Source organism: Choloepus didactylus, chromosome 25 (genome assembly GCF_015220235.1).
Source record: "Choloepus didactylus isolate mChoDid1 chromosome 25, mChoDid1.pri, whole genome shotgun sequence".
NCBI classification, from domain to species: Eukaryota; Metazoa; Chordata; class Mammalia; order Pilosa; family Megalonychidae; genus Choloepus; species Choloepus didactylus.
The window spans coordinates 6,809,518-6,837,198 of record NC_051331.1 but is presented as its reverse complement, the minus strand read 5'-3'; the positions used below and the strand labels follow the sequence as shown (position 1 = coordinate 6,837,198).

General features: G+C 58.4%; 4 protein-coding genes across 8 annotated transcripts; 1 reads left to right on the top strand and 3 right to left on the bottom strand.

Annotated features, from left to right (window-relative positions):
- The first annotated feature begins 2,231 nt into the window (after positions 1 to 2,231).
- EPOR (erythropoietin receptor) lies at positions 2,232 to 7,408 on the top strand. The gene is made up of 8 exons (XM_037818157.1): positions 2,232 to 2,488; positions 3,223 to 3,358; positions 3,716 to 3,894; positions 3,985 to 4,142; positions 4,593 to 4,746; positions 4,842 to 4,929; positions 6,455 to 6,542; positions 6,636 to 7,408. Exons 1-8 carry the CDS (start codon positions 2,374 to 2,376, stop codon positions 7,245 to 7,247), a joined length of 1,530 nt encoding a protein of 509 aa, XP_037674085.1. The 5' UTR covers positions 2,232 to 2,373; the 3' UTR covers positions 7,248 to 7,408.
- A 912-nt stretch (positions 7,409 to 8,320) lies between these two features.
- Positions 8,321 to 9,885, bottom strand: SWSAP1 (SWIM-type zinc finger 7 associated protein 1). 2 transcript variants are annotated; one of them, XM_037818158.1, is made up of 2 exons: positions 9,637 to 9,885; positions 8,321 to 9,048 (listed from the first exon to the last, which is right to left on the bottom strand). In XM_037818158.1, the coding sequence occupies exons 1-2, from the start codon at positions 9,883 to 9,885 to the stop codon at positions 8,545 to 8,547; spliced, it is 753 nt and encodes a 250-aa protein (XP_037674086.1). In that variant the 3' UTR covers positions 8,321 to 8,544. The 2 variants fall into 2 exon arrangements, 1 of the variants encoding a protein (XP_037674086.1); XR_005214164.1 differs by lacking the exon at positions 9,637 to 9,885 and adding an exon at positions 9,134 to 9,482 and having other exon boundaries at positions 8,910 to 9,048.
- A 4,712-nt stretch (positions 9,886 to 14,597) lies between these two features.
- On the bottom strand, positions 14,598 to 22,239 carry PLPPR2 (phospholipid phosphatase related 2). Of its 3 annotated transcripts, none has more exons than XM_037818430.1 (10): positions 21,727 to 22,239; positions 20,353 to 20,526; positions 19,750 to 19,869; positions 18,782 to 18,970; positions 18,536 to 18,671; positions 17,691 to 17,962; positions 17,140 to 17,316; positions 16,415 to 16,537; positions 16,070 to 16,121; positions 14,598 to 15,924 (listed from the first exon to the last, which is right to left on the bottom strand). In XM_037818430.1, the coding sequence occupies exons 3-10, from the start codon at positions 19,813 to 19,815 to the stop codon at positions 15,581 to 15,583; spliced, it is 1,359 nt and encodes a 452-aa protein (XP_037674358.1). In that variant the 5' UTR covers positions 19,816 to 19,869; positions 20,353 to 20,526; positions 21,727 to 22,239; the 3' UTR covers positions 14,598 to 15,580. The 3 variants fall into 3 exon arrangements, with proteins under 3 accessions (XP_037674358.1, XP_037674359.1, XP_037674360.1); XM_037818431.1 differs by having other exon boundaries at positions 20,358 to 20,526; XM_037818432.1 differs by lacking the exons at positions 20,353 to 20,526; positions 21,727 to 22,239 and having other exon boundaries at positions 15,750 to 15,924; positions 16,431 to 16,537; positions 19,750 to 20,215.
- Positions 22,240 to 22,382: 143 nt separating this feature from the next.
- Positions 22,383 to 27,535, bottom strand: CCDC159 (coiled-coil domain containing 159). 2 transcript variants are annotated; one of them, XM_037818434.1, is made up of 12 exons: positions 27,381 to 27,535; positions 25,649 to 25,760; positions 24,884 to 24,917; positions 24,644 to 24,732; positions 24,470 to 24,551; positions 24,138 to 24,333; positions 23,790 to 23,857; positions 23,617 to 23,693; positions 23,227 to 23,348; positions 22,896 to 23,005; positions 22,558 to 22,665; positions 22,383 to 22,460 (listed from the first exon to the last, which is right to left on the bottom strand). In XM_037818434.1, the coding sequence occupies exons 1-12, from the start codon at positions 27,467 to 27,469 to the stop codon at positions 22,456 to 22,458; spliced, it is 1,092 nt and encodes a 363-aa protein (XP_037674362.1). In that variant the 5' UTR covers positions 27,470 to 27,535; the 3' UTR covers positions 22,383 to 22,455. The 2 variants fall into 2 exon arrangements, with proteins under 2 accessions (XP_037674362.1, XP_037674361.1); XM_037818433.1 differs by having other exon boundaries at positions 25,537 to 25,760; positions 27,381 to 27,522.
- Between the last annotated feature and the right edge of the window lie 146 nt (positions 27,536 to 27,681).

Genomic DNA, 27,681 nt, shown 5'->3' with positions numbered 1-27,681 from the left:
GCCACTGTTATCTGAGTCTCTTTTACAATAGCCAAATGAACATTTTCACTCATATTGCCCCACTCCAAGGCATGTTTACCCCATGGGGGGCAGTGCCAGGCTTACAACCCGCCAGCTCAGCCTTCCCTGGCAAGGAGAACCCCTTCTTCCCATCAGCTCCAAGAAATGTCCCAGAGCAGGTGTCTATTGGACCATCTTGAGTCACATGTTCACCCCTGAACCAATCACTGTGTTCAGAAGAATGTAAGATGCTGATTGGCCAGGTCTCAGTATTTTGCCCAACCCTGAGCTGACAAAGAGGCTTCCAGTCACAGAGATCGAGTCTGGGAGGGCACTTAAGTGGATATTAAAATTGGTGGCAGTTGCTAGGAGAAAGGAGAATGGCTAGTGAATATGCAAAAAAAAAAAAAAAAAAAATCCTTAGGGCTCTAACCATTGTCCCTACAGCAATGATTGGGGGTAGGGGGTGTGCAGGCACTGTCTGGGGTGGGAGCAGAGAAATGCACCACGTAAAGTCTGAGAAAGGGGATTTTTCAGGCTAAGATCCATGACCAGTAATGACATGCTACTTTGCAGGCTAATTTTTAAATTTTTTATTTTACCATGAGGATCAACAATCTTGATTTGGTGGTAACAGCATCGTTGAGCTAGCTTAAGCAAGTAATTGCCAAATCTGCTAAGTGTCTGCTCTGTGCCAGGCACTGTTCTAACAATTTAGCATCATCTAGCTCATTTAACTGTCACCAAAGTCCCACGTTCCGGACACTGATTATGACCATTTTACAGATGAAGAAACTGAAAAGTAGGGAGGGCTCAGTAACTTGCCCAAGGTGGCATGGTGAGTGGCAAGATTGGGGTTCAAACTTGTCTAAGCTGAATGCAGAACTCTGGCAGTTAAACACTGAGCTGGTTTGCTTCTCCGGCCCCTGTCACACACAGGCAGTCCAAATGCCAATTTGCTGCAGAAGAGAGGCTTGTCCATTTTCATTTTTAAAAAGTGCCGGGGTACTTCTCAGGCACAGCTGTATCCAGTGCCTACCTCAGGATTAACTCTCTCTCGACATCTCTTGGCTTGGTTTTGCACTAATCTTTTCTCCAACAAATACCACTGTGTGCCAGGTTCTTGTTTTAGATGCTGGGGATACAGCAGCGAACAAAACAGACAAAAGTGTCTGCCCTCATGCACCAATGGGGGGGTCAATAAATACATCTCGGGTGATAACTGACGTGGATGCAAAAGATTAAGCTGTGTAAAGGTGATGGGAAATTATGGTGGGAAGGTTGCTATTTTGAACGGGGCAATCTGGGAGGGCTGCATGGAGGAGGTGACATTTGGGCAGAGGCTTGAATAAAGTGAGGGAGTGAACCCCGTGGATATCTCGGAGAAGAGCCTTCCAGGAAGAGGGTACAAGACAGTGCAAAAAGCCCAGGTTAGCTTCGCCGTCATTCAACAGCTTTCCTTCTGGTTGCCAAGTTCCAGGATGTAGGGGCAGTGGGGTGGGGGCTTTACTTGGGTCACGTGTCCGCCGTGAACCAATCACTATGCCCCAGGGAATGGAGGGCTCTGATTGGCTGATTGGGACGGGCAGGTGCAACGAGGTGCCCCCACCCCCCACCTCCACCCATGGACTTCCGGTTGGGGCGACAACCCCAGTTTGGGAAGTGCAAGCCCAAGCGAATAACTTTTATGGTTTGTTTTATAATGACTTTAGAGTTTATTACAAGAACTGCACACTCCTTTGTAAAGCAAAATACCTAGTACAAAGAGGCAAATAGTAAAAAAAAAAAAAATTATAAAAACTCATAAATGACATCTCACACCCCAGAATATACAGATAAGTGCACAAATACACCACCACACTGTACACGTAGTTCAGTAACACTGGCAAGCACTGTGGAAACCACTCGACATCTGCCAGCTGTTATTAGGATTGTATTTATTCCTTTCTGGATTCAGAAGAGATGTCATTAGCGCGATAATATCTGTAGCTGACATTTTGGGGGGAATGTTTGTTATGCGCCAGGTTGGAGTTTACAGAGGATGCAGCCCGAGGCTCAGATAAGGTAAGACACTGGCCCAGGGTCACACAGCCGGGAAGTGTGTTCCTGCCACCGCCACCCCCACCCCCAGCGGCGCTGGACCAGCGAGGGCCCCTGTCCCCTCCCACCCCGCAGGGCCGCCTCCCGCTTATCTCTGCCCGGGCCGCGCGCCGCTCCGCCCCCTCGGGGAAGCCGCCACTCCGAGGTCCCCAGCCCGGGCAGGGCCTGGGCAGCTGTGTCCGGCGGACGCAGCTGCTGACCCAGCTGTGGACGGTGCCAGGGGCGGGGGGCGGAAGGGCAGGAGCCCTGGGCCCCCGCGGCGGGGGCTGCACCATGCACCCCTCCTGGGCGCCCCTTTGGTCCCGAGTCGGTTCCCTCTGCCTCCTGCTCGCTGGGGCTGCCTGGGCCTCCCCACCCGAACCCCCGGACCCCAAATTCGAGAGTAAAGGTAAGGATGGGGCTATGTGTGTGGTGTGGGTCCTGGAGGACATTGCTGGTGCCTGTACCCCCAGGCTGGCTCCTGGTGGGGCATGCAATGTCTAAGTCCCCAGCCTGGCTCCTGGGGGGGGGGGGTGGAGCTAGAGGGGACCAGAAGGACCCTGTGACGCACCAAGTCCTGGTGGTGCTGGGTCTACGGCCCCGCCGGCTGAGCCCCCCGAGGGGAGGGGACAAAGCGGCCCCTCCAGTGGAGGGAGGTTCAAGCCCGGATCCGAGCCGGAGCGGCAGTAAACATGGGTGCGTGCGGGCGTCAGATCCCTCACCCCGCAGGGTGGAGGGAGGGGCGCGGGGGACACGGTTGGCGCTATCGGGCAGCCGGAGCCTGCGGGGGCCGATAGGGAACCCCGCCTTCTCCGCATCCCCCTCCCCCAGCATGCCCGGCCTGGGCTGGGCGGGGCCGGCGGCGGGAGGTCGGGGCCTTGAACGCCGCGCTCAGCTCCTCCCGTCGGGGGGGTGGGCGGCTGTCGGGGTGGGGGGACGTTTACGCTGACAGTAAGGCTGGCGGCCTGCGCCTGGGAGTTGGGGTGTACCCCCTCTGCAGAGGCCTGGAAGGGCCCACTGGGGGAGGAGGCGGGGCGTTTTTCTTATCAGCCCCGACAGGCGGCGGGGGGGAAGGGGGCTGTAACCCGAGACTGGACTCGGCTCCCCAGACCCCCTCCCTCCTCCCCACCCCCCACCCCCCAGCGGCCCTGCTGGCGGCCCGCGGGTCCGAAGAGCTGCTGTGCTTCACCGAGAGGCTGGAGGATTTGGTGTGCTTCTGGGAGGAAGGAGCGAGCAACGGGGTCGGCCCGGACAACTACAGCTTCACCTACCAGCTCGAGTGAGTCCGACGGGGCGGGCGGGCGGGGACAGCGCTCCCCTGAGGTCGCGGCCTCGGACGTCCCCTGAGGCCTGGCGCCCATTGGACAGCGCCTCCCCTCGAGGTCAGTGGTGGGAAACCTGCGGCGTCGGGGTGGAACCGTCCCCTAGGGGTCACCGCCGGGACGCGCCTCCAATATATTGCGGGGGGCGGGGAGGATCCCTCGGAATCAGCGACAGGACGCGCTCACCTAGGGGCTAGGACGCCCCCTGGTGGGAGTACCCCACATGCCCCAGGGTCCCCCGGGCAATCCGGACGGACCACCCCGTCCACACACGCACACTTGCTCCCTTCCCGCTCGCGGCCCTCGGGGCGCAGAGGTGAGCCCTGGAAGCTGTGCCCCCTGCGCCAGGCGCCCACGGCCCGCGGCGCTGTGCGCTTCTGGTGCTCGCTGCCCACGGTCGACACGTCGAGTTTCGTGCCGCTGGAGCTGCGCGTCACAGCCGCCTCCTCGGGCGCCACGCTCTACCGCCGAACCATCCAGGTCAACGAAGTGGGTAAGCGCGCACGGGGACCAGGGGGAGCGGTCGGGGGCGGGGGTCGAGGGCTCCGCCCACGTGGCCTCTCCCTCCCCCCTTCCCCCCCAGTGCTCCTGGACGCCCCCGCGGGGCTGCTGGCGCGCCGGGCGGAGGAGGGCGGCCACGTGGTGCTGCGCTGGCTCCCGCCGCCTGGGGCGCCCATGGCGAGCCACATCCGCTACGAGGTGGACGTCGCGGCGGGCCACGGCGCGGGGGGCGCGCAGAGGGTGAGCCCCGCCCACACGGACCAGCACCGCCTTCTCCAAGTCCCCACCCCGATGATCGCCGTGGCTCCGCCCCCATCGTCCCTCCTCCGACGTGTGCGGGGGACGGTGGGGTGGGGGTCGACGGCACTGACGGGTCCACCCTGACCCCCGGCGCCTTCCCGTGCCCGATTCCCCCTCCTCTGACGCCCTGATGCCCAAGCTGGCGGCTCATGCCCCATTGACATGTCGCCTTTCCCTGGGCTTCCCAAGTCCGCCTGCCACTTTGTCCCCAACCTCAAGACTCCGCCCCTCCACAGTCCCGGCCTTCATTAGCCGGAGTCCTACCTTGGCTACCCGGGCCCCCGCCCGCCCTGATTGCCTCTCCTCCCCCTGACTGGCTCGGTTCCTCCAGGGCCCGCCCCCTGGGCCCTGCTCTGCTCGCCCCGCCCCTCACCTGGGCCCCGCCCCCAGGTGGAGACCCTGGAGGGCCGCACCGAGTGCGTGCTGAGCAACCTGCGCGGCGGGACGCGCTACACCTTCGCGGTGCGGGCGCGGATGGCGGAGCCCAGCTTCGGCGGCTTCTGGAGCGCCTGGTCGGAGCCCGCGTCGCTGCTGACGGCCAGCGGTGAGGCCCCGGGGCAGGGGGCGCAGGAGGGGCGGGGGGCGGAGCCCGCGGGCCGCCCACCCGCCTGACCTCCCCTTCCTCGCCCTGCCCCCCAGACCTGGACCCCCTCATCCTGACGCTCTCTCTCATCCTTGTGCTCATCCTGCTGGTTCTGGTCGTACTGGCTCTGCTCTCCCACCGCCGGTGAGCACCCCCAATTCGGGCCCCTGACCCAGACCCCTCCCCACTAGCTGCCAAGTACCCGCAGATGCCCTTCCTGCCTATCGTCCACCCAGCAATCTCCTAATTGCTTCGTTGGCAAATATGTGTCAAGTGCCCACTATGGGCTGGGTGCTAGGGAGAAACTGGGGGACGAGCCAGAAGATACCTCTCTGATCTTGTGGCTCTCATAGTCAATTCAGAGAGAGGGTAACAAACAAGGGAACCGACAAATATTTGATTATAAATTGTGATGAGCGATATGATGGAAGCAGGTGGAAGTGGGGGGCTGACAGGGTGGTCAGGGAAGGCCTCTGGGAGGAGGTGACATCAGAGCCCAGAGCTGAAGCAGGGAAGGAGGCGGCCATGTGAAAACCTGGGAGAAGACACAACAAGTGCAGAAGCCCTGTGGTGGAAATACTCTAGGAACACTGAAACAGTTGGGAGATGAGCCGTGTGGCTAGTGTAGGGTGCACAAGGGGGGAGGGTGGAAGATGAGGTGAGGGCAGTGACAGGCGTCGGCTCATGCAGGGCCTTCTGCGGAGCTGTGGGGAGGAGCTTGGATTTTATCCTGAATGCACTGGGAATCCATGGAAAGGAATGAGGAGGGAAGTGACATAATGGGCCTCCAGGCCAAGCCTGGCTCAGGTTTGGAGGGAACATGAATCAGTCTATATTGAACTCCTATGCATCCTTCAAAACCCTATTCCATAATGCACAGCTGTATGATGGTACCGTGGGCAACTGATTGTGCACTTTGGATGACTGTATGGTATGTGAACAATCTCAGTAAAATTGAATTTAAAATAAATCTAAAAAAAATAAAAACAAACAAACAAACAAACAAAAAACCCTATTCCATAGCTAGAAGTAAATACCTGAAACTACCAAACTCCAACCCAGCAGTCTGGACTCCTGAAGACAATTATATAATAATGTAGATTACAAGGGGTGACAGTGTGATTGTGAAGAGCTTGTGGATCACACCCCCTTTATCTAGTGTATGGATGAGTAGAAAAATGGGGATAAAAACTAAAGGACAAATGGGGTGGCATGGGGGGGATGATTTGGGTGTTCTTTTTTCACTTTTGTTTTTTATTCTTGCTCTGGTTCTTTCTGATGTAAGGAAAATGTTCAGAGATAGATTGTGTTGATGAACGCATAACTATATTATCATACTGTGGACAGTGGATTGTATACCATGGATGATTGTATGGTGTGTGAATGTATTTCGATAAAACTGAATTTAATAATAAAAAAAAAAGTTGGAAAAAAAACAAAAAACAAAACCCCTATTCCAGTCATCCTTCTTTAGGGCTCTGCTGATGATCCAGCCAAAGCCCATACTCCCCACTCTGGGCTCTCCCAGCCCTGATGCACCCCTCCACCCCCATCCTGATCACTGGGGCCCCGGGGGGCTATCAGTGCCCCTGTGACTAGGAGCTCACAGGGTTTTGGTGAGTGTTTGAGGACTCACACCCACGTACCTCATTTCTTTCGGCTTCATCAGGACTCTGAAGCAGAAGATCTGGCCAGGCATCCCGAGCCCCGAGAGTGAATTTGAGGGCCTCTTCACCACCCACAAGGGTAACTTCCAGGTAGGTAGCCTGGTCACCCCCTCAGTACTTGGGGCTCCCCTGGCCTCCTGGCCAAACTGCCAGGCCTCTGAGCAGCTTGTGCCGTTTCCACAGCTGTGGCTGTACCAGAATGATGACTGTCTGTGGTGGAGCCCCTGTACCCTGTTTGCAGAGGACCTGCCTGCCCCCCTGGAAATCCTTTCTGAGCGCTGTTGGGGGGTGACACAAGCAGTAGAGCCGGGGACAGATGATCACCAGCCCCTGCTGGAGCCAGTGGGCAGCGAGCAGGCCCGGGACACTTACCTGGTGCTAGACAGGTGGTTGCTGCCCCAGAGCCCACGCAGTGGGGACCTCCCAGAGCCTGAGGGCAGCGAGGACACAGCGGCCATGGAGGAGGGCTCAGAAACATCCTCCTGTTTGTCTGCCTTGGCTCTGAAGCCCAGGCCGGAGGGGGCCTTGGCTTCCAGCTTTGAGTACACCATCCTGGAGCCTGGCTCCCAGCTCTTGTATCCGCGGGCACTGCCGCCCACGCTGCCCCCCACTCCACCCCACCTGAAGTACCTGTACCTCGTGGTGTCTGATTCCGGCATCTCAACTGACTACAGCTCGGGGGGTTCCCAGGGGACCCCCGGGGGCTCATCCGATGGCCCCTACTCCAATCTTTACGAGAACAGTCTTGTCGTAGCCCCTGAGCCTCTGCCCCACAGCTACGTGGTCTGCTCCTAATCGCCAGCTGGGAGATGCTCGGAGAAAAGGCCCAAGATTTATCTCGCAGGGACAGCTAGGCCTTCCTCAGTGCCAGGGACTATCTGATGTTGGCTATCTGCCCAATCCTTCCCACTCAGGAACCCTTGCAATATTGCTAAATATATATAGTTTTTTTTTTTTAATTTAAAACTTTTCTATCATGACTTTTGCCCTCTCTTTCCCTGGGACCCGACCCCAGGGGCAGCAGCCAAAGCCTTTGAGCTCAGTCTGAAATTCTAGATCTGGAACCCTGAAGAATAATCATAATAAAATGAAATTAGTCAGTACAAGTCATGCCAGCTGCCTTGACAAACAACTCCTAAATCTTAGTGGCTTCACCTGCTAAGAGATTTCTCTATGTCTCAATTCAAAATGAGTGGGGAAGTAATTCACTGGCATGAGGGAGAGGCCCAGACTCTTTCTATTTATAGCTTCCTTGGGGTTTTATGGGCTCCCCTGCATCCTGCTGGTCAGCAAGCAAAGAGAGAGACTGCAGAAGATTCTACAGAATGGTCTCCATCTCTTCTTCTTACATTCCATCAGCCAGAAAGCGTCTGGTAATCCTGGCTAGGCACATGAAGGGCTGGGAAAAATAGTTTAACTGGGCAACCAGGGAGATGAAAGCTGTTGAGTGAGCCTCTAGCTAGTCTCTGCCACAAATGATTACAATAACGAAAATAATTCATTGGGCATTATTCCGTGTCAGGCCCTGTTCCAGGAGAATACTCTGATGACACCAACAGTTGGTGAGAATGTGCTGCAATGGGAGTTCTGGTTTAACCACATTGAAACCAGTTTGATGTTTGCTAGAAAAGCTGAACATATACATACCTTCTGCTCTAGCAACTGCACTTCTAGGTAAATACTCTTAGAAAGTCTCATGAACCCAGATGTGCGTTCACATCAGTAAATAAATCAATCTGATGAATAAATTGGGGATATAGTCTACCCATAAAATTATATGCAGTGGGAAGAAGGAACGAGCTAAAGAATGTGGCTGAATCTTTGTAACGACATCGAATAAGAAAAGAAGGAAGTCTGAGAAGATTCCGTTTTGTACAAATTCCTTTATAAAGTTCAAAGTAGGCAAAAACTAAACAAGCAAAACCAAACCATATGTTGACTCAGCATAATTTGGACATGATGCTATTTTTACAAGAGCAGAAGCCCTTGAGGTCTTTGAGTCTGTACAACATGTCCTTGAGGTAAGTACTCCAACCCCCATTTTATTCAAGAGAAACTGAGGCACCGAAAGGGGGGGGTCACATCTTGAAGCTCAGGGCTGGCCTCCAGAGCCCGAGCCCTTGTCTAGGCTGGGGTCACCAGCCTCGGTGGACCATGGGGTGATTGTCATCTCTCCATCTAGTCCGAAAGCCACCCACCACTCTGTCCTGGGGCCCAGCCCGCCCGGCTCCAGGCTGGCTTGGAGACAGCGCTGTCCGGGGCCTGGTGCAGCTGGCTGCAGCCAGCATCGGGCCGGGAAATACCGCTGGAGCAGTGCTAACTGCAGGGTGTCCCCACTGTCTGCCTCCTCCTGGGTCTGGAAGGCCGCCACAACCCCACAGCCCCCGCCAGGCCCAGCCCGGTGGCTGAAATGGGCAGCCGTGTCCAGAAGCAGGGCGGCCAAGTGGGCGGCTTTGTGGGGCCGCAGATCTTCGGCCAGGTACTCTTCCACGCCGTCTAGTAGGAGGAGGGAGGGGGTTGGTGCCCGGGCCTCATGGGCAGAGCAGAGAAGCCGAAAAAGCTCCCGGGTTGAAGCCGGGTACTGGAAGCGGATCTTCTAGAGGGAAGAAAAGAGGGAAAGAACCAGATTCAGCACCAAGGAGCCAAAATTCCGGAAAGCCTTAGCAGCCCTGCTTACTTACATACTTCTTTGGACGGGAGTCTCACTACCTCTCTAGACACCTGATTGCAAGGTGAGGCAGCTCAGACCGGCCAAATACTCTTCTATTCGCCCCTCTTTTTCCAGCATGCATCACTGCTCAGTATCAGTTGAGGGCTAGGGGTGCCTTCTTGCTTCTTTCCACGGAAAACCTGCCTCTAGAGCTCCCGACCTTGCCCCACCCTTGACTCAGACTCCATATGAACCAAATCCGGTGCACACAGAGGCCTAAATTAGCCCCGCCCCTTGGACGCCAACCCTTGCGCACCGCCTCTGGCAAACTCCGTCTCATGGTTGGACGGCCTCTCACTCAATCTTAATTAAGCTCCGCATGGTCCCGCCCCTCGCTAGCGCCTGACTCCACCCCACGGGGGGGAGGGTCGCGCCGTCTCGCTTCGTCCGCGCCACTGGTCTGTCTACCTGTCACTCAACATTCGACTCGCCCCGCCATTGGGCGGTCCGCCTCTGGTCCCGCCCGGCCATTACCTGGAGACGCAGAGGGTCACGCGCGGCTCGTGTCCCACCCGGCAGGCTCTGCAGCGGCCTCCGGGCCAGGAAGAGGACCGGGCCCCGGCCCTCCCCCGCCGCCTCCAGGGCCGCCGCGAACAGCAGCGCGGTCTTCCCGGAGCCTGGGCCGCCAAGGAGCAGCAAAGGCAGCCCGGCCTCGCCCGCCTTCTCCTCCCCCGGCCCGGCCGCGCCGCCCGCGCTCAGTACCCGCCTCAGCGTCGCCGCCATTCGCAGCGCGCCTCTGTCCAATAGGCGACCCGTTCCTGGCCTTAATCCCGCCCAAGCCGAGGCTTCATTGGTTGCAATACACTCGGCTTCTCCGATGGTCCTTGGGGCTGTCCGTCAAAATTCGGTCAGCCTTTGCCTAGCTCCTCCCCTCGAATAATCGAATCTGCTGGGAAGGGAAGGGAATGGGGGCGTTTGAGGGCGCTAAGACCGTTCCCTGGGGGGGAGTCTGCCATGAGAAGCAGCACGATCACGGTTGTTTTGAGCTGCTCAGCTAATCAGACCAATATAAGGGTTGAGAGTTGGAGGGAGCAGACCCAGATTGCCCACACGTTACTCAAAGTCTCCCAGCCTCAGTCTGCTCAGCTGTAAAATGGGGCTCACGATATCTCAGGGAAAGGTTGGGGTGGGCCTGTATCTGTGTGGGTTTCCGCTGATGTCACCCATCGACCACTGCGAGCTGGGGAGAGGGGTGACCCACGTGCTTGTCCCTTCCTGCAGCAGCACGCGGACGTGCGGGGCCACGTCTGGTGCCACGGGCTCAGGGACATTCAGATGCAAAACCTCAGCACTTGCCTCTGAAGGTCTGTGAGAAGAAGAAGGGTTCAAATGGCTTCCTCACAGACCTGGGGGTCCTGCTTGGAGAACAGGAGAAGGAGGGATTGATGACAAACTGGGAAAGAAGGTGAGTGATCTAATGATCGCTGGCTGGGTATCCTCACCCAGACTTCGCCCCAAGAGGTGCCACTCGCGCCTGCGTTGCCCTGGCAACTCTGTCTCCTGGTAACTTCCAACTGGTCCCGTTGCCAGGAGACCCAGGGGCAGGGCGGAACTGAGGTTTCCTGGGCTTTCTCTCTCCCCCTGGGGCCAGAAAACAGCTCCACAACATCCCCCAGGACACCTACTCACACAGCTAGACACCCCTCCACCTCCTCTTCATACACACATCCTTCAGCACCTCTGTCTTGTTTCCAAAATCCCCATCCCCCACCTGCTCAAAACTAGACCCTCATCAGTTCACTCCCTTATCCCCATCCTGACCCAGAGCATCCCATACATACACAATCTCACACATTCATGCCTCCATACCCTTTCCCTCATACAAACATGAAACAAAACACACTCTGATGCAACTACAACACCTTTATCACACACACACACGCACACATGCTTACATGTTTCAGCTGATGTGCCTGCAGCCCTTTCTACACACACATGCAAAATCATATTGTCACACTCCCCTGTCAAACACACCATCTCAGCCTTCCCCCGACAGATACACAACCCATGATTCATGTCACACCACAGCACTCCAGTTGCACAAGAACCCAATAGTGACATCCACATGTCACAACCCCTCACGGTTATATACACAGGAACATGTCAGGCTCAGCCCTGCCAGAGACCCTTGCCACTTCCTGCTCCCTTTGCCTAGCAGTCAGCTCCCGGATATCCCTGTGGCTCAGTTTTCCCTGCCTATTTTGGTCTCTGCTCACATGTCACCATTCAGGGAGGCTGTCTAAAGTTGCACACCCATCAGTCTAACAATTGCTTATCAATCTTTGTTTCTCTTCAAATAACTTATCACTTCCAACAGTAGCTATTTATTTTTATTACTTCTCTTTCCACTAGAATGCCAGTTCCACAAGAATAAGTCTTTGTCTTGCTCACTGCTGGGTCTCTAGCTCCTAGAATAGTACTGGTCATACAGGAAGTGTTCATAAATGTAGGTGAGTGAGTACATGCAGCCAAGATGTGGCCTTTTGGCATATCCCTTGAAAACACAGTCCGTTCTCTCACTTCTCAGAATCCCAGCTTCATCCGGGGAAGTGCTGGGCTTTCAGAGGGTACCTCTCCGTGGCTTATCATCATATTCAAGTGATTGACTCATTCTTGTAACCAACATTTTTTGAGCACCTGCTGTAGATTGAGCTCTGTTGTAGGCACTGGGGACAAAGCAACAGACAATTGACAAAATCTCTTTCCTCCTGGTAGGCGACATCCTCATTGGGGAAGATGGATTATGAACACTAAGCACAATGAGGAATTTAAGCAGTATATGAGATGATAAATATGTGTCCAAAAAAAGATTGCACAGGGAAGGGAAATTGGAAGGGCCAGTTGTTTATTTATTTTGTTTTGCAATTTTTAAATAAGGTGGTCAGGGGAGGACTCGCAGAGAAAGTGACACTTGAGAAAAAGCTTGAAAGAGGTGAGGGAGTGAACCATACAAATGTGTCTGTGAGGGGGACATTCCAGGTAGAAGCCCGTGCAAGTGCAAAGGCCCTAAGGCAACAGGAAAATTTTGGCTTTTCCTTGGAGGACCATGGGGAGTCATGAGAGGTTTTTTGTTTTTTTTTTTTTTTTTTTTTTTTTAATATTTATGAGATGCTGTGGGTTTTCAGAACAATCATGCACAGAATACAGGATTCCTATATACCACCCTATTATTAACTCCTTGCATTAGTGTGAAACATTTGTTGCAATTGATGGTGGCATATTTTTATAATTGCCCTATTAACTATAGTCCATGGTTCAACTTAGGGTTCACTGTGTAGTGTAGTTCCATGGATTTTGTTTTAAATTTTATTGTTACCTTATATACAATCTAACACTTCAGCTTTTAATCACCTTCAGATATATACTTCAGTCCTGTTAATTGCATTCACATTGTTTTTCTACCATCACAGCCATCCGTTACCAAAACATCTCCATCATTCCAAATAGGAACCCTGTACATTTTCAAACTTAACTTCCCATTCCCTGTTTCCACCCCATCCCCTGGTAACCTATATTCTAGATTCTGGATCTATCAATTTACTTATTCTAATTGTTCATGAGAGGGTTTTGAACAGAGGAGGGTCGTGTATGACTTAACATTTTAAACTGGAGCTCAGTTTTGGTTGAGTTGAGTTTGACCCATGGGGGAACGTCAAGAGGAAGTCTTTTGAATAAGGCCATAAGCCTCCCCTGGTTCTCTGCCTAAGACTGTCCATCCTGGGATGGAGATGGGGGTGAAGCTAGGGCCGCTGTCCCCGCCTTCCTCAGCGGGACCACACATCTTGCATCTTCCTGTCCCCACCCGCCCCCCAACTTCAGCACCACGGACAGCTCCCAACCGGGCTGGCGGTAGCGCTGTCCGCTGTGCTGAAGCTTTGCCTCTTCCCTGGCCCATGTGGAAACAACTGTGTCACTAGGGAACAGGGTCTTAGAGGTGCGAGCCCTGGAAATAGGAGCCTTGGTCGATCGAGCAAAGAATGTCCATGATATTGTCCCTCCTCTGCCTCCACCCTTCTCACGCCTCCCATCCCATTCACCGCAGCCCATGATCATCCCTGCCATCTTCTCTTACTTGATCTCCTCCTCTCTAATGCTGCTCCAGTCACACCAGCCTCCTCGCTATTCCTTGAACACATCAGGCACTTGCTGCCTCAGGGCCTTTGCACTTACTGTTCTGTCTGCCTGGAAAGATCCCTCCGAGATATCTGCATGGCTTCCTCTTCACCTCCTTCAATTCCCCAGTTTGTGTTTTTCTCCTTATCATGTTTTGACATCTAAGCTATCAGAGACCCCAGTCCCTTAGCTAAATCCTTGAGCCTTGAGTTTGCAATTCAGAATTTTTCAGATATTCAAAAGGTAATTTGTTGTAAGTACAGTCACCTCTAGTGGGGCCTTAGACAACACCCCAAAATCACTTTATCTTCAGAGAAATGTAAAAGTATTCACATCAAGCAAAATCAATAAAAGCTATGCATAATATGGGAACACTATTTTATGCATGATTCTTTTCTGCAAACCCACAAACTCTCCAATAAAAAAATCATAAACATTAAAAAAAAAAAGTTATACGGAGCCTCATGTCAGCTCAGGTCAGGTTTTGCCACAAATACGTTACCAAAAAAAAAAAAAAAATGTTTTTCAGACCTTTGTGAAATTTGGAATTGTGGCTCTGTATGTAGTTGATCTTGTTCTATTGTTCTATTTTGTCTCTCACGTGTTAGAATGTGAGTGCCGCAATGACAGAGATTTGTGTCTGCTTTGTTCACTGCTTTAGTCTCTGATCCTATCTAAATAGCACTTGGCACACGGTAGATGCCCCATACGTGTTTGCAGAATGAATGAATGAATGTGGGGGAAAGCGAAGTAGACACTTCCTGCTTCCTGGATGACTGCATCCTGAATGGCCTGTCTGAAGCCCCTCAGATGGTGGGATCAATGACACCCCTGTCCCTCTTATCCTCCCCAGCTCAGGGGTTGAGGCACAGCACCCATGCAGCTAGGGATCTTGGCTTAGAACTTCCTACTGCCCTTCAGCACCCCCATCCCTGTAAGGACCTCCAGGATCTCCTCCCTGTATTCCCTGTTACCTTCTGTGCCCTGACACAGACCAGCTGCTCTGTGGAACACAGGCATGTAAGACCCCTCACCATGCATTTGGGTGCCTCATGTGTGGCTCCTGGGGCTATATACATTGGGCAGATGTGGAAACAAGGGCACAGAGAGGTTCATTAATTTTCTTGAGGCCGCACGGCCAGGAACTGCAGAGCCAGGATTTAAACCCAAGTCGCTGGCTCCATGGCCCCACACTGCCCCTCCACTAGCTCCCTCAGATACACTGTGACAATACACCCACCCCCCAGCCTCACAGACACCTGATCCCATGACTGAAGTCCTCCACACCCCATCACATGGTGGAGGAAGGCAGGAGGCCAAACTTGTGTTACAAACTGGTCTTTATTAAAGATGAGAAGCCAGGTCTTTATTAAAGATGAAGAGGGGGCAGGAAAGGGGGGGGGCAGGTCTCCTCTGCCCACTGCCTTTAGCTGCCCGGGGTGGGAGAGCCCTCTCTGCTTGGCCTATGCCCTCCAGTATGGCACATCTACATGAGGCTGGGGCCTGGGGGTCAGTGTGCAGAACAGGGGTGTGTTCCAAGAAAAAAAAAATCCATTCCCACACACCTAATAAATAACTGAAGGGTTTGTGGTGACCTGGGCACAGACAAGGAGTGACACAGCACCCTGAACCCCAAAACCTCTGAACTGGGGTAAGCCCTGCATAAACAGGGAGTTAGGAGGGAGTGGGCAAGAGGTTGCACATGGGGGAGAGGCTGAGAGGAGATGGGGTGCCCCAAGGACCCTGCCCTGGGGGAGCCTGCCCCACCCTCCTGCTGAGGAGAGAGGACCTGATGCCAAAGGAGCACCCCCTTTCCCTCCTCCCCTTTGCACATGCTTCAAGGGTGGTCCCCCATTACTGGAATCATACCCACCCACCCTAGAAACTCTGAAAACCAAGGGCTCCTATTGGCTGTTCAGACACTGAACACTGGCTGGACCTGCCCTTTTGCCTGAGGAGTCCAAGAAATGAGGGGAGGCTCCCATTGGCTGGAGGAAACTCCCTTTGTTTAGAATTCTAAGAATTGGGGGCTCCCATTGGCCGGGCAATGACCGACGGGGACAGGCTTTGGCCCTTAAAAGGGCAATCCTAGGGACAAGGGCCCACCTCCCAGTTTTGCCCAGTATTACTTCGCAGAGAGCAGGGCAGGCAGGGGGTCCCCCAAGTGTCTTTCCAGCCATCCCGCATCATGGGCCTGGCCGGTTTGGGGCTAGGGGGCTTTGGCACTCACATGGCACACGCACACACACGCGTGGAGGGGAAGAACTAGGGACCGGGCAGATTCTGGGGGTAAGGTGGTAGGGCCTCACAGCAGGTGGTCGCGACTGGCAAACAGGTAAGGGCTGAAGTTGTCCCGGTGGAAGGGGGAGGGATAGAGTCCACTGAGGGTGTACAGGTCCCGCAGGAGGGGCGTGGGCAGCAGCAGCTTCCGGCCCCGACCGCCACCCCCGCCTGGGCCCCCAGTCCCGGGAGAGGAGGGCGAGGGGCCCTGGCTGGGGGTCGGTGCAGGCAGGGGCAGGGGCAGCGGCAGGGGCGTCGGCTCAGACCTCAATCGAGGACGGGGCACGCGGGGCGACGAACACATGGCCGGGGCCCTGGAGGACACGCAGCTGGGGATCAGGTGGCCACGGCGGGCACAGTTCTGCGGCTCTGAGGGGGGTGGGGGTTGCCAGGGTCACAGATCAGGACATCCAGAGGCTTGGAAGGGGCCACAAGGCCATGGGCGAGACCTCTGTGGCAGCCACTGCCCATCTGGAAGTCCCCCCTTATATCCTCCCACTCCCTGCACACTCACTGGATGGGGTGAGCCGTGCCGGTGTCGAATGCGGCCTGCAGGTCTCGGGTTCCTGAGAAAAAGAGCAGAGAGGGACAGGGCTAGTGGCCCCCCCGGGCCCCACCGGCCACGGCCATGGGGGGCTCATCCGGAGAAAGCCCCACAGAAAGGACAACCCAGGTCATCAGGATTCACCGGGTCTCCTCGGGAGGGAGAAAGGGGGTGCAACCTTGCACTCTGCAAGGCCATTCCCCCTGCCTGCCTGTGGCCCTGGGACCCCCCCAACTCTTGCCTGCTTTCCTGCTTCTTTGGTTGTCCTCCACCCACCACCCTCTCCAGCCGGGAGTGGCCCCCGGCCCCCCTTACCTGGGCCACACTTAACTTTTCGAGGGGGTTGTCCATGGTGGGGGCTTGGCCCAGGTCCTCCCAGGGGGAGAGCCTTCGGCCAGAGGGCGGCCGACTCTGGAAGTTGTGCACCACGCAGGTGACCTGGGCGGGGACAGAGGCAGAGGGGCTGCTTTGGGGCCCGGGGCCAATAAAATAGGAGTTGTGTAAATACCACCCCCATTTTGCAGATAAGAAAACCGAGGCTCAGGTTTCCAGAAAGTGCTAACACTTCCATGGCGCTGTGTGCCACTGCTCTTTCCAATTTACTAAGAAATGAGTAATACGATTATTCAACCCGGCTGGGAAGACGGTGAGGCAAGTGAGGCCATGTTGGGTAAGAGCAGGATCGGATCCTGTCTTGATTTACAATTTTGATTGTTTCTCAATCATGGATTTTTTGCATTAATTTGATTTTTAAAAGTATTGAATTAAAATATTATTTATCTTGATGACTGAATGTTCTGGCATCCCCACCCTTAAATTTTGCACGCTAGACAAGTGCCTCGCTTGCTTCAGCCTGGCCCAGGGCCTGTTATTCCCCTTCAAGGATGACATTTTGCAGGTGCAGTCGAGTTAAGGGCCCGGCTCAGGGTCACCCACAGTCTACTCCCCTAACCATCCCGCGGCCCTGTCTCTTGGGTCAGGGAGCTGATGGGGAGCGGGGGGAAGGGTCCCGGGCCGGGATGGGTGGGGAGGGGGCTCACCAGGAAGGTGGCGATGGCCGCCCCGGTCAGGAAGCCGGCCAGCACGTCGGACCAGTGGTTGCGGTACTCGGCCACCCGCACCACGCCCACCAGGAAGGCGGGGCACAGCAGCGCCAGGCAGAGCGAGGGCTTGACCAGGCGGGAGCCCTTCACGCGGAACACGAGGGTCACGTACATCTAGGGGAGCGGGGACGGGTCAGGGGACTTTTGCCCCGGAGGCCAGAGCGCCCCAGGGCCGCGGCGGGGGCTGGAAGGCGTGGCCGGGGGGAGGCGCTGAGTTCAGGGGATGGGGGCGTGTCAAAGGGAGGGGCTGGAGGCGGGGCCGGACTCCAGCGCTTGGGGGCGTGGCCAGGGATCCCAAGAGCAGTGGGCGGGGTCTGGGGTCCAGGTCTCCAGTGTCACATACAGGGGAAGACGCTGGCGGGGTTTAGGGCGTGGCCCCAGGCCCCGAGGGGAGGAGCCTTCTGCAAGGGCGGTGGCTCCGCCCCGGGGCGTGGCCTAGCCCGAGCTCCGCCCCCGAGGCCTCCCGCCCTCCATCCCCCGCGGCTCACCGCCGTGTAGACCACCGCGTAGGCGCACAGGGCCGCGTCCTTGCAGGGGAAGGCGCGGCGGGCGGCGGCCACCAGGCTGGGGCTCCCGGCGCAGGCGCCCCGGTCGGTGACAAAGCGGTCGGGCCCTGGGCGGTCCAGCGAGGGTGGGGGGCAGCCCAGGGCCGTGTAGTTGGGGCGACAGACCGACAGGAAATGCGGCGTGGGGTTGCCAGTCACCACCTGCCCCGCGTTGGCGAAGATGGTCGTGGTGAAGAGGCCGAAGGCGTAGACCCCTGGGGAGGAAGTGGGAGACGGGGGCTCAGGCCCGAGCCTTCCCCCACCCCACGCCCCAGGGATCCCTCCTGCCGCTCTGGGCCTCCTGCCCCTGCGATCCCGGTTACAACCCATCTGACATCCATCCCTCAGGGACCATCATTAGAAGTGGGGCCTCCCCTGAAATTCCATGGTAGCTGGGATGGGGCCCCCCAACACCACTGTATCAGGATGGGATGTACCCCTTCTCGAACCACCCCGAAAGGCCTCTTTGTACCTGCCCCTGGACCCTGGATTTCTGTCACTGGGACCACCATGACAGAACTCTGCCCCCTCCCTGCCCCCATGGTCACCAATTACGGCTGGGGCCCCATTCAAAGCACAGCTGGGGCCCCATCTCCCCGCCCCACTGTGACCCCAGCGTGTTCGGCCTGAGCCCGTGTCCTCCTTTTTGGCCTGAGACTCAGCCTGTGGCACTTTTTTGGGTCCTCCTCCTACAGTTGTCTCCTGGCTGAGCCCGGCCCCCTTATATCCCTCTGCCTGGGCACCCCCACCCCCCAATACCTGAGGGCTGACCCCACCAGGTCACTCACCCAGGAAGCGCACCAGCCTCCGCAGCGGGGGGCTGAAGCGGCAGCAGGCCCCGGACACGATGGTGCGCTCCCCGACGATGGGGACGGCCGAGGGTGGTGCGGGGAAAAAGGCACGTGCCAGCTCCCCCAGCAGGATCTGTGGGCAAGAGCAGGGCAGGGTCCACCCGGCCTTCGAGCCCACCCTCCCCCCACCTCCTGGGAGGCCCGCCCGCTGCAGAGCGACCCCCGCCAGCCCCCAGGTCTCACCGTGAGGGTGGGCCCAGCAGTGACCAGGCTGTAGATGAGGGCGGGGGGCGCCCGGCTGGCGGCCTCCGGTCCCGGGTACGGCTTGGCGTAGGTACTATCATAGCAGAAGAACCCCTGGGTGTGCACGGGGAAGGTGTCCGTGAACTCCAGCCGGTAGGCGAGCAGAACGACGATGCCCAGCAGCACGGACTGCCGCCAGCCGGGGCGAGGAGAGAGGGGGAGAGGACGGAGAGAGGGTCAGGCCCGAGCCCAGGCCAGCGAGACAGAGACCCAGAGGTGGAGAGAGATGGAGTTAGAAAGAGAGAGAGACAGAAAGTGGGAGATGAAAAGAGAGAGAGAGAGAAGGGTCAGGGCTTGGAGGGGACTGGCACAGAAAACAAGAAGAGAGGGGAAAAGAGAGGAGGAGGAGAAGGGGAGAGAGAGAGGACAAGGGATGGAGGAGAGAAAGTGAGGAAGTCAGGCCTGGAGCTCAGACCAGAGAGAGATACAGTTGGGGGATGGGGTGAGAGAGGGACAGATCCACAGAGAAAGAAATAATGTAATAGTAGAAGTAGAAAGAGCAGCTACCTCCGGTTTAACCCTCAGCACGGGCTGGGCATCTAACTAAGCCCTTTTCATGAACTAATCCATAACAGCCCTAGCAGAAAGGGGCTCTAGCCCCGATTTGCAGGTGAGGAAACCGAGGCAGTAAGGATGGGCAGGGCAGGACTGGAACCCAAGGACAGTGGCATCCAAGTTCAAGCCCGTCACCACTTCGCCAGAGAAAGGGGCACCCCAGAGGGACAGGGGGAGAGGCTGCAGGTGCCAGGGAGATGGGAAATGGGCACAGGCAGGGACAAAGCAAGAAGCCCGGAGAGGGGCGAGGCACATGGGCGGAGACAAGAAGACAGAGGCCCCGCCCCCTGCCTCCAGCCCCCCGCGCGAGGAAGGGGCCGCGGAGTGTGTCCGGGGAGGTTCCGGGTCCTCACCTCCACGAAGACAAAGCAGGGAATGATGGAAAAACTCCTCTTTAGCTGCGGTCTCCCTCCCGCCATGGTGAAGGCCAGGCCTGAGGAGGTGGGGAGGTGGTGGGGCCGCCGGGGCGGGGCCTAGACGGGGAGGGGCGGGTCACCGGGGCCCTGACCCCGCCCCCGAGCCTTCTGGCCACGCCTCTTGCCCAGCCAGGGCCCTAGGCTCCCCCCCCACCCCCGTCCTCTCATCCCACCAACCGGGACCCCCTCGACTTTAGAAAGGCATCTTCCAGCGACATGGGGCCACCGCCTCCCCACCAGCTTTTAGTGAACCCCATTCTGCTCTTCCCCCACGTGCTGTACAGGGGGCCTCAGGCCCCATGTGTGCCCCTCCCCCAAGGCCTCCAGGGGGGCCCCCCCTCTCCTCTCGCCATGCTTGTGCCTGCCCCCTGCGGGCTGGTGGCCAGACCCTCCTTCTCTCCCAGCTGCCTCTCTCTCTCCCTTCCCACCCTCTCCTCCCAGCCCCATCTGCCTCTCTGCATCACGCAGGGGCTACCCCTCCCAGGCTAACCTCAGTCCCCAGCGCTGCAGGGGTCCCCCCCACATTCCCCCAAGGCTGACCTCACCAGCAAACGCGCCCTAGGGCCCCCCACAGGCCACCACCACGCCCGCGGGCTCACACCCGCCCCTGGCGGCCAGCGGGGCGGGCACCCCCATGGCGCAGACGAGGAAACTGAGGCCCCGGCTGGCGAGGGTCGGCACTCTGGGTCCAGTGCCCCATCCGCGGGGCTCTCTCTGTAATGCGACACGTGGGATGAGGGCTGTCAGTGAGGCCCACCTGCCACCGCCCCCTCACTCACCCAGAGACTCAGCCACCCCTGCCAGCACCCCCAGAGTACACTCAGCTACACAGCCTCCATCCCAAACACCCAGACACACACACACACACACACACACACACACACACACACACACACACACACGGCGTGGTACAGCATTCATCCATGCCACCAACGCGGTCCCAGTGCCTGCTGGGTGCCAGCCTCCTGGTGAACAAGGCGGGAGGCTCATTCAGACAGGTGCCCAGCACCCCCAACTCACGGAAGTGCACACTGGCACACGCACAAGGCACAGCGTGTGCGCGGCCTGGCACACACCCACACAGGATCAAACAACAGCCCACAGGACACACCAGGAGGCCCCCCACACCTCCCGACCCCACCTTCGCCAGGGTCGGAGACTTGGGGCTGTGAAGATGCTTATGAGAAGCAGTAAAGGAAGAGCCACTGCACACAATGGGGGTCATAGTGTCACACCCCCATCACAGACACTTAGTGACAACCACACACTTGAACGGTCTCTTGTGCAGTGACAGTCACAGGAGAGACACAGCGACATATACAACGAAAGCGACAGGGCCAGGCACACAACCGTGCACTGAGGGACCGTGGCACAAGGCACACACAGAGCCACGCGGCCCCACGAGAAAGGCACAGCACACACACACACTCTGGAACACAAACCCAGCCACACACACACACACACACACACCACAGCCACACAGTGACAGGCGTGCGCACACAACCATACGGACACCAAAGACAGCCACACAATCCCAGTGGTAGCAGCCAGATGATCGACACACACACAGCATCAGTGATGTCCACCATGACAGCCCCACAGCGACAGTCACAGGAGTCACACACACACACCGCAGACACTCCAGAAACCACACGAGCACAGCCAGCACACACACACAGCACAAACACCCCAGAAGCCACACGATCACAGCCACACGACAGTTACACAACCACACACCGACACACAATGACAACCGCACAAGCAGTGGCTGCCAGCCACCCCCACCCTCACTGCCCTCGCTCGGCTCTCCAAGCCCGGGGTCCCCTCCCCGCGCTGGACCCGCTGGGACCCGACCCGAGTCGGACAGACCCGCGGGAAGGGGGTGCAGGGGCGCCCCGGCAGCATCCCCCTCACCGGGTCCAGGCCGCCGCCTCCTGAGCCCTCGCTCCGCCCGGGCGGCCCCGGCGCGGCGGGACCGACAGACAGGCGGCCGCAGAGATGGGCGAAGCGGTGGGTCCGGGCCGGCGGCACCGCGCAGACTCGGCGGCGGGAGGGGCGGGGCCTCAGGCGCCTCATTTGCATGACCCCCGTAGGGCGGGGCCTCGCGGCGGCTCTTTAGCAAAATCCGGGGCGGGGCCTCGGGGCCTCATTTGCATGACCCCGCGTAGGGCGGGGCCTCGCGGCGGCTCTGTAGCGAAACGGGGCGGGGCTTCGGCTGCTCTGGGGGAGGGGCGTTTTTAGAGCAGAGTCGGGCTGGACAAGCAATGGGGGAATGGGGGTAGAGAGGCAGGACCCTGGAGGGGTAGGGGTCCGAGAGGAAGAAGGCTGCCATGGGCCGCGCCCCACCCCGGACCTCAGTTTCCCCATTTGGACAGAGGGGTACTCTATCTGGCCGCTCCTACCAGGGCAGACTGACCCCCGCCCTGTGTCCTTTGCTAAATGTGGCCCCGCGCTGTCCCCTGACGCTGAGCCCACACCGCCCTGGGGTCCCTGGAGCCTCCCAGCCCTGGAGAGTCAATGGGGTGGTGGGGGGCGTCCCCAGGCCCAGGAAGCAGCCGGAGCAGCAGGTCGAGGGGTGGAGGAGGGGCCCGACTAGTTTATTTTCTCTCTGGAGGGGTCTTCAGGGAGAGCAGTCCCGGCTGCTCAGGCTGCGGAGAGAGGGGGTCGGGGGTCAGCGCCAGGTGCCCAGATCGGGAGCCGGGAAGGTCCGCGGGCAGGTGGGGGCGGCCCGGGGAGCGTCCCTACCTGGTGGGAAGGAGCGGCTGTTGCTGCAAGTTGGCTGGGAAGTGTCGGAGTCCGAGTCCGAGTCCCAGGAGGGGGGTGCGGGGCTCACGCACCGATGTCCCTTGTGGCCTGCAGGAGGGACACGTGCGATTCTGTCCCACCCCCCACCCCGTCTATGTGCCCCCTGAGGGGCTTCTGACCAGGGACCTTGGGTAAAAGCCCCCCACCCCACCCCAGGACTCCTTAGTGCATCCCCAGGACACTGTTTAACGCGACCACAGCCTAAGATTCCAAATGACACCCCCAGTGATGGGAGGGGGTCCAGACCCCTAGGTGTGAGGCCCTGCTGATCCCCTCACCCCTGAGTGATGCCCGGGTACCATCACCCCCGAGGCTCGCGGCCCTGGGGCTGCCCTCCGGGGCCATGGCCAGGGTGTCCACAGAGTTCTGCAGCGTGTGCACGGCAGACCTGCGGGGAGATGGGGAGATGGGGTCCCCCAGAGCCTCCGGGCGGCTGGGGTTGGGGGTAGGGCAGTGGTGGGGGATGGGGGGCAGGGGTGAGTCCTGGGGTGCAAGGGAGGTCGGGACTCAGGTGGGCTCCAGGTTTCTGGTGGTGGGTGCTTGGTCAGACTGGGGGCATTGGGGTGAGATGGATGAGGGTGGAGGGTCCAGTTGGGGGCTGGGCATTACCAAATGTCACTCAGCTCCTTCTGGAGGTCATTTCTCCAGGAGCCACCCCCTCCCGGTGGCATCTCTTCAGTCTCCGGCCAGGCAGACATTTCGTACCCCTGCTGCTTTATCTTGGTCAGGACCTGGGGCAGGGGTACGAGGACAAAATTGTGAGAGCCCCCTTTGGAGCACTTGGGACTCACAAATACCCGCAGCTTTCAGGTCAGGTCGGGCACGTGTCATCACCATACCCATTACACAGATGAGGAAACTGAGGCTCAGAGAGGGGAAGCAACATGCCCGGGGTCACACAGCTGTTAAGTGGCAGAGCTGGGCCATCGGGCTCCAGTCTAAGAGACCCCATCCTCGTATCCCCACCCCACGCGGGGTCCCCAGCTTTCCCCCCCTCACCTTGCGGCACTTCATCTGCGTCTTCCGCATCTTCTGGATGTTCATAAGGTTCTCCGTGATCTCCTCCTCCTGCACTTCTGTGGGGGCAGGGGGCTCAGTGGGGCAGAGGCCACAGAAGGACACCCCTTCCCACCTCTCCTGGCCTGGGGTGGTGGGGGGCTCCCGGCACTCACTGAGCTTCTGGTAGATGAAGGTCACCTCCTCCCGGACCAGCTCCAGCTCCTCCCACAGAAACTTCTTGCTGAGGAGACATGGAGGCCCAGAACTACTTCCCCTTCCCCCGTCCCCTCTTCCTGTCCTCCAGCCTCCCATTCACTCAGCCACTCCTGCCCTCTGCCCCTGACCCTGTCCCCCCACTTCCCATACCCTTAGCCTCTTACCCCTTCAGCCTCCACTCCCTCCAGCTTCTCCAAAGCCCCTCTTCTTGTCCCCCAAGCCTTCCGGAACCTTCTCTCCCTTACCCAGGCTCCCCATCTCCCCCCTCCCCGGCCTCCCTCCACTTGCCCCCGGCCCTCACCCACCTGTCCCGGATCTCCTGAGCCAGCAGCTGCAGGCAGCGGGCCGTGCGGGCCTGCTGCACCTCCTCGCTGTCCCGCAGGGTCTTCTGAAGCCCCTGGAGTCCTTGGGCCAGGAGCCCATACAGCTCCTGCCGGCCCTGCTCCATGCCCCACTTGTGCAGCTCCTTCTGGGCCTTGCAGCTCAGGGGGCTCAGCATCTCTGCAGGGAGCATAGGGGGGCTCGGGGGACCCGGTGACTGAGCTCCGCCCTTGAACACAGACTGCCCCCCAACTACCCTCACCCTGACCTGCCCCTGGCTGACCCCGCCAGCCTTTGACCCGGGGTGGGCCCTTACCTTCCAGCTGCTGGATCTTGATTTGCTGCAGGCAGCTCTCCTTCTCCAACATGGTCACCGAGTGGTTCAGGAACTCAAAAGCCTGGGGGAGTGGGGGTTGAGGGGGGGAGCAGGCTTGGGTTCAGGAGCAGGACATGGGGCTGGGGTGACTGGGGGCGGGGCTGGGGGGCTCACCTTGTTCTGGGCCTGGAGCTGATTCTTGAGGGACTCCAGTTCGAATCGTAGGACCTTCTGGGAGTCGGGGATCATCGTGGTGGATTTGGCTGTGGGCAGGGGGCAGGGTCAGCTGGGGTTGGGAGGGATGGGGGCACGGGCAAGGTCAGGGGCAGGGGTCAGCAGAGGCTGAGGCAGAGGGTGGAGCTGGATCAGGACAGATCTTCCCTGCACAGCCTCTTTGGGAGGGACGGTTCTCACCTTTGGACTTGAAACAGTTGGTTTCCAAAGGTTTCTAGGGAGGAAGGACAAGAAGGGAGTGGAAATTTCATCCTTGGGCTGCCTCCCTTCTCACCCCAACCCAGTCTGGAAGGTCGGACATGAGCCAGATCTGCTGAGTTCTGGATGTCCCAATGGCGGCTGCAGGTCAAGCTGTCTCAAGGTGCACGTGGAAGAGCTCTGACTCTGCCCCAATGCTAGTGGTGTCTCTGGCTCTGGCTCAGCCACCAGCCCCCCGCATTAGGGCGAAATGACATTGCCAACATCCACAGCGGGCATGACAAGAACACACAACACGCAACCACACGTGGTCACCGAAACACACAACTGCCACCCCCACAGACATCAACCTCAGGCATGGCCACGCACGCCAAGTCGGAAAGCCCCGTGGCATCTGCTACACAAATCTCAGACACACAACCACAACTGCAGAGACACAAAGGCCAAATCACGCCCAGAGAGGATGTCCTGACAGACAAAACGCCACCGAAGACACACAGCCGCCGATGCATTCCATTCATTCCTTCGTCCGCTACTTTAAGACGTGTTTAGTGAGGGCTGGGCACTGCTGTGGGTGCTGGGGCCCCCTCTCTAGGCCCCAAATTAACAGAAGGGCTCCCCTGGGTGGGGGTGACCTTGGCAACGAGGTGAGGTCTCTTCAGAAGCTCTGGTTCATTACAGCGTCCCTTCGGCGAGTCTGCGCCGGGGAAGGAGGGGACCCCATGTGGCCGGACCCCCGAGCCCCACCCAGGCCTGCAGTCTCCACATGGCACTGGGTCCTCGGCGGCAGCCAGGTTCTCGGCCTCTGCAGTCCTGCACCAGATGCGCCGACAGTCCAAGGCCTGGTCTGATGAGGAGCCTGGGGGTGGGGGCTTCCTTTCAGAGCCAGCCCAGACATGGCCCGTCATCCCCAGCCCTCCCAGCCCCAGGGCAGCCCCTCAACGCACCCCAGAACTTGACACACTTCTTGTTAGTGGCCAAACACACAGTGGAGGGAAGGGAAGTGGAGCAGGAGCAGGGTACAGAGAAGTAGGGGTCCTGGGAGAGGCCGGCCAAAAGAGGGTCGCTATGAGAAGGGGGGACAGGTGGCTGCTGAGATGAGAGAGGCCTCGGGCCTGAAGACAGGGCCTCCTGGTCAAGGCAGGAGCTGAAGGTGGAGGTGAAGCCCGAGCTCAGGCCAGGGTGGTGAGAAGGACGCAGGAGGCCCCAGAGGAGCACGTGTGAACAAAGAACTAAAGGAGCTTAACATTTGATGTGAAGGGAAGGACATTCCTGGCAGGGAACAGCAGGTGCAAAGGCCCAGAGGTTGGAACCACCTGCTGTGTGCTGGTGGATTCACGATGGTGGGAGACAAGGCCCATGGGGAAGCAGCAGGAAGTTACAAGGGCAGCTGAAGCAAAGCATTGGGGGCCAGGCCGAGGAGTTTGGTCCTGGCCCTGCAGGTAAATGGGAGCCATGGAGTGTGAACAGGAGAGGGAGGGGATATCCAGTCAATGAAAGTGAGTCGAATGGGGGCCCAGATCTGTGCTGGGTGAGGCTGGGAACGGGAAATAGCTCAACTCCGGGTCTCACATCTGCACCCCTTACCCCTCCAGCATGCTCAGGGCTGGCATAGAGAGAGAAATGTGGGCAGGTCTGCCAGGGGAAACATCCAGGTGAAGGGCAACTTGCCCTGGGTGACACTCAGCCAGTTCTTCAAACACTTTAGACTTTGTCTTCTGCTGCCCTGGCTGGGCCCTCTGCCTGGTGGCCCTCTCCTGGCTGCATCAGCCTGGAAGACTCCTATACACCCTTCAAAGCCCCACTCAGTATCTCCCCTGAAAGGTCTTCTTTAATCTTTTCTTAAGCTCATAGTTCCTGGGCACCCAGAGTGCTGGCTGTCGCTGCTAGTCTTCACTCCCACCCCGTGATGTACAAGTTGTTCTTCGGCCTGAAATGTTCTAGACTACCCCTTCCAGAGGCACTGCCCAAGGGAAACCCCTCGCTTCCAGAGGCAGCAGAGCGAGATGGCTCAGCAGAGAGGCTGTAGGGCTGGATGGCTTGGGTGCAAACCCTGACTCTGAAAACCCAGCCGGATGGCGTTGGAAGAGTTACCCAACCTCTCCGTGCCTCGGTGTCACCAACCATAACAAACGGAATATCACAACTGGGTCGCTGTGACTTAAGAAAAGTAATCTGCGCCAGGGCCTGGCATACCGGAGGGGCTCAAGCAGCGTGCGTCCGTGAATGTCACGCGGAGAACCCGGGACCCATGGGATCCTTGAGGCTTGGAGGGTGAAAGGGGGGGCCCTCTCTGAGAGTCAGATGCCCCCCATCTCCATGCCCCCCTCCCACACTCAGCGGAGCCCCCCGCAGCCCCTCCCCGGAGAATTCTTTGGGGAAGGGGGCGGGGTTATTAGCCTAGGCCCCACCCCCTGGGCTGGGACTCGGGCGCCCTCCAGGCTCCCGGAACCCCCCCTCCCCTTGCACCCCCACCTACCACATAGCACCTGCTCCTGCTCTCCCATCAGACGCCGCGGAGCCGCTCCCCAGCTGCGACGCTGAAATTTGATCCCGTGGGGCCACCATCGCCGGAAAAAACGCGCCGGGGCTGCAGCAGGAGTCACAGAGAGGGGCGGGGCCGGCACTTCAGCTCCGCCCCCGCCGTCGTCGCGGAGGGCCTCATTGGCGCCTTCCCGCTTCCGCCAGTGTCATTGGATGAGAGCCCGCCGAGGGGGCGGGATTCCAGGCTGGTTTCTGCTAATCGTTTGGGCAATACCTCAGGGGGCGGGACGAGAGGC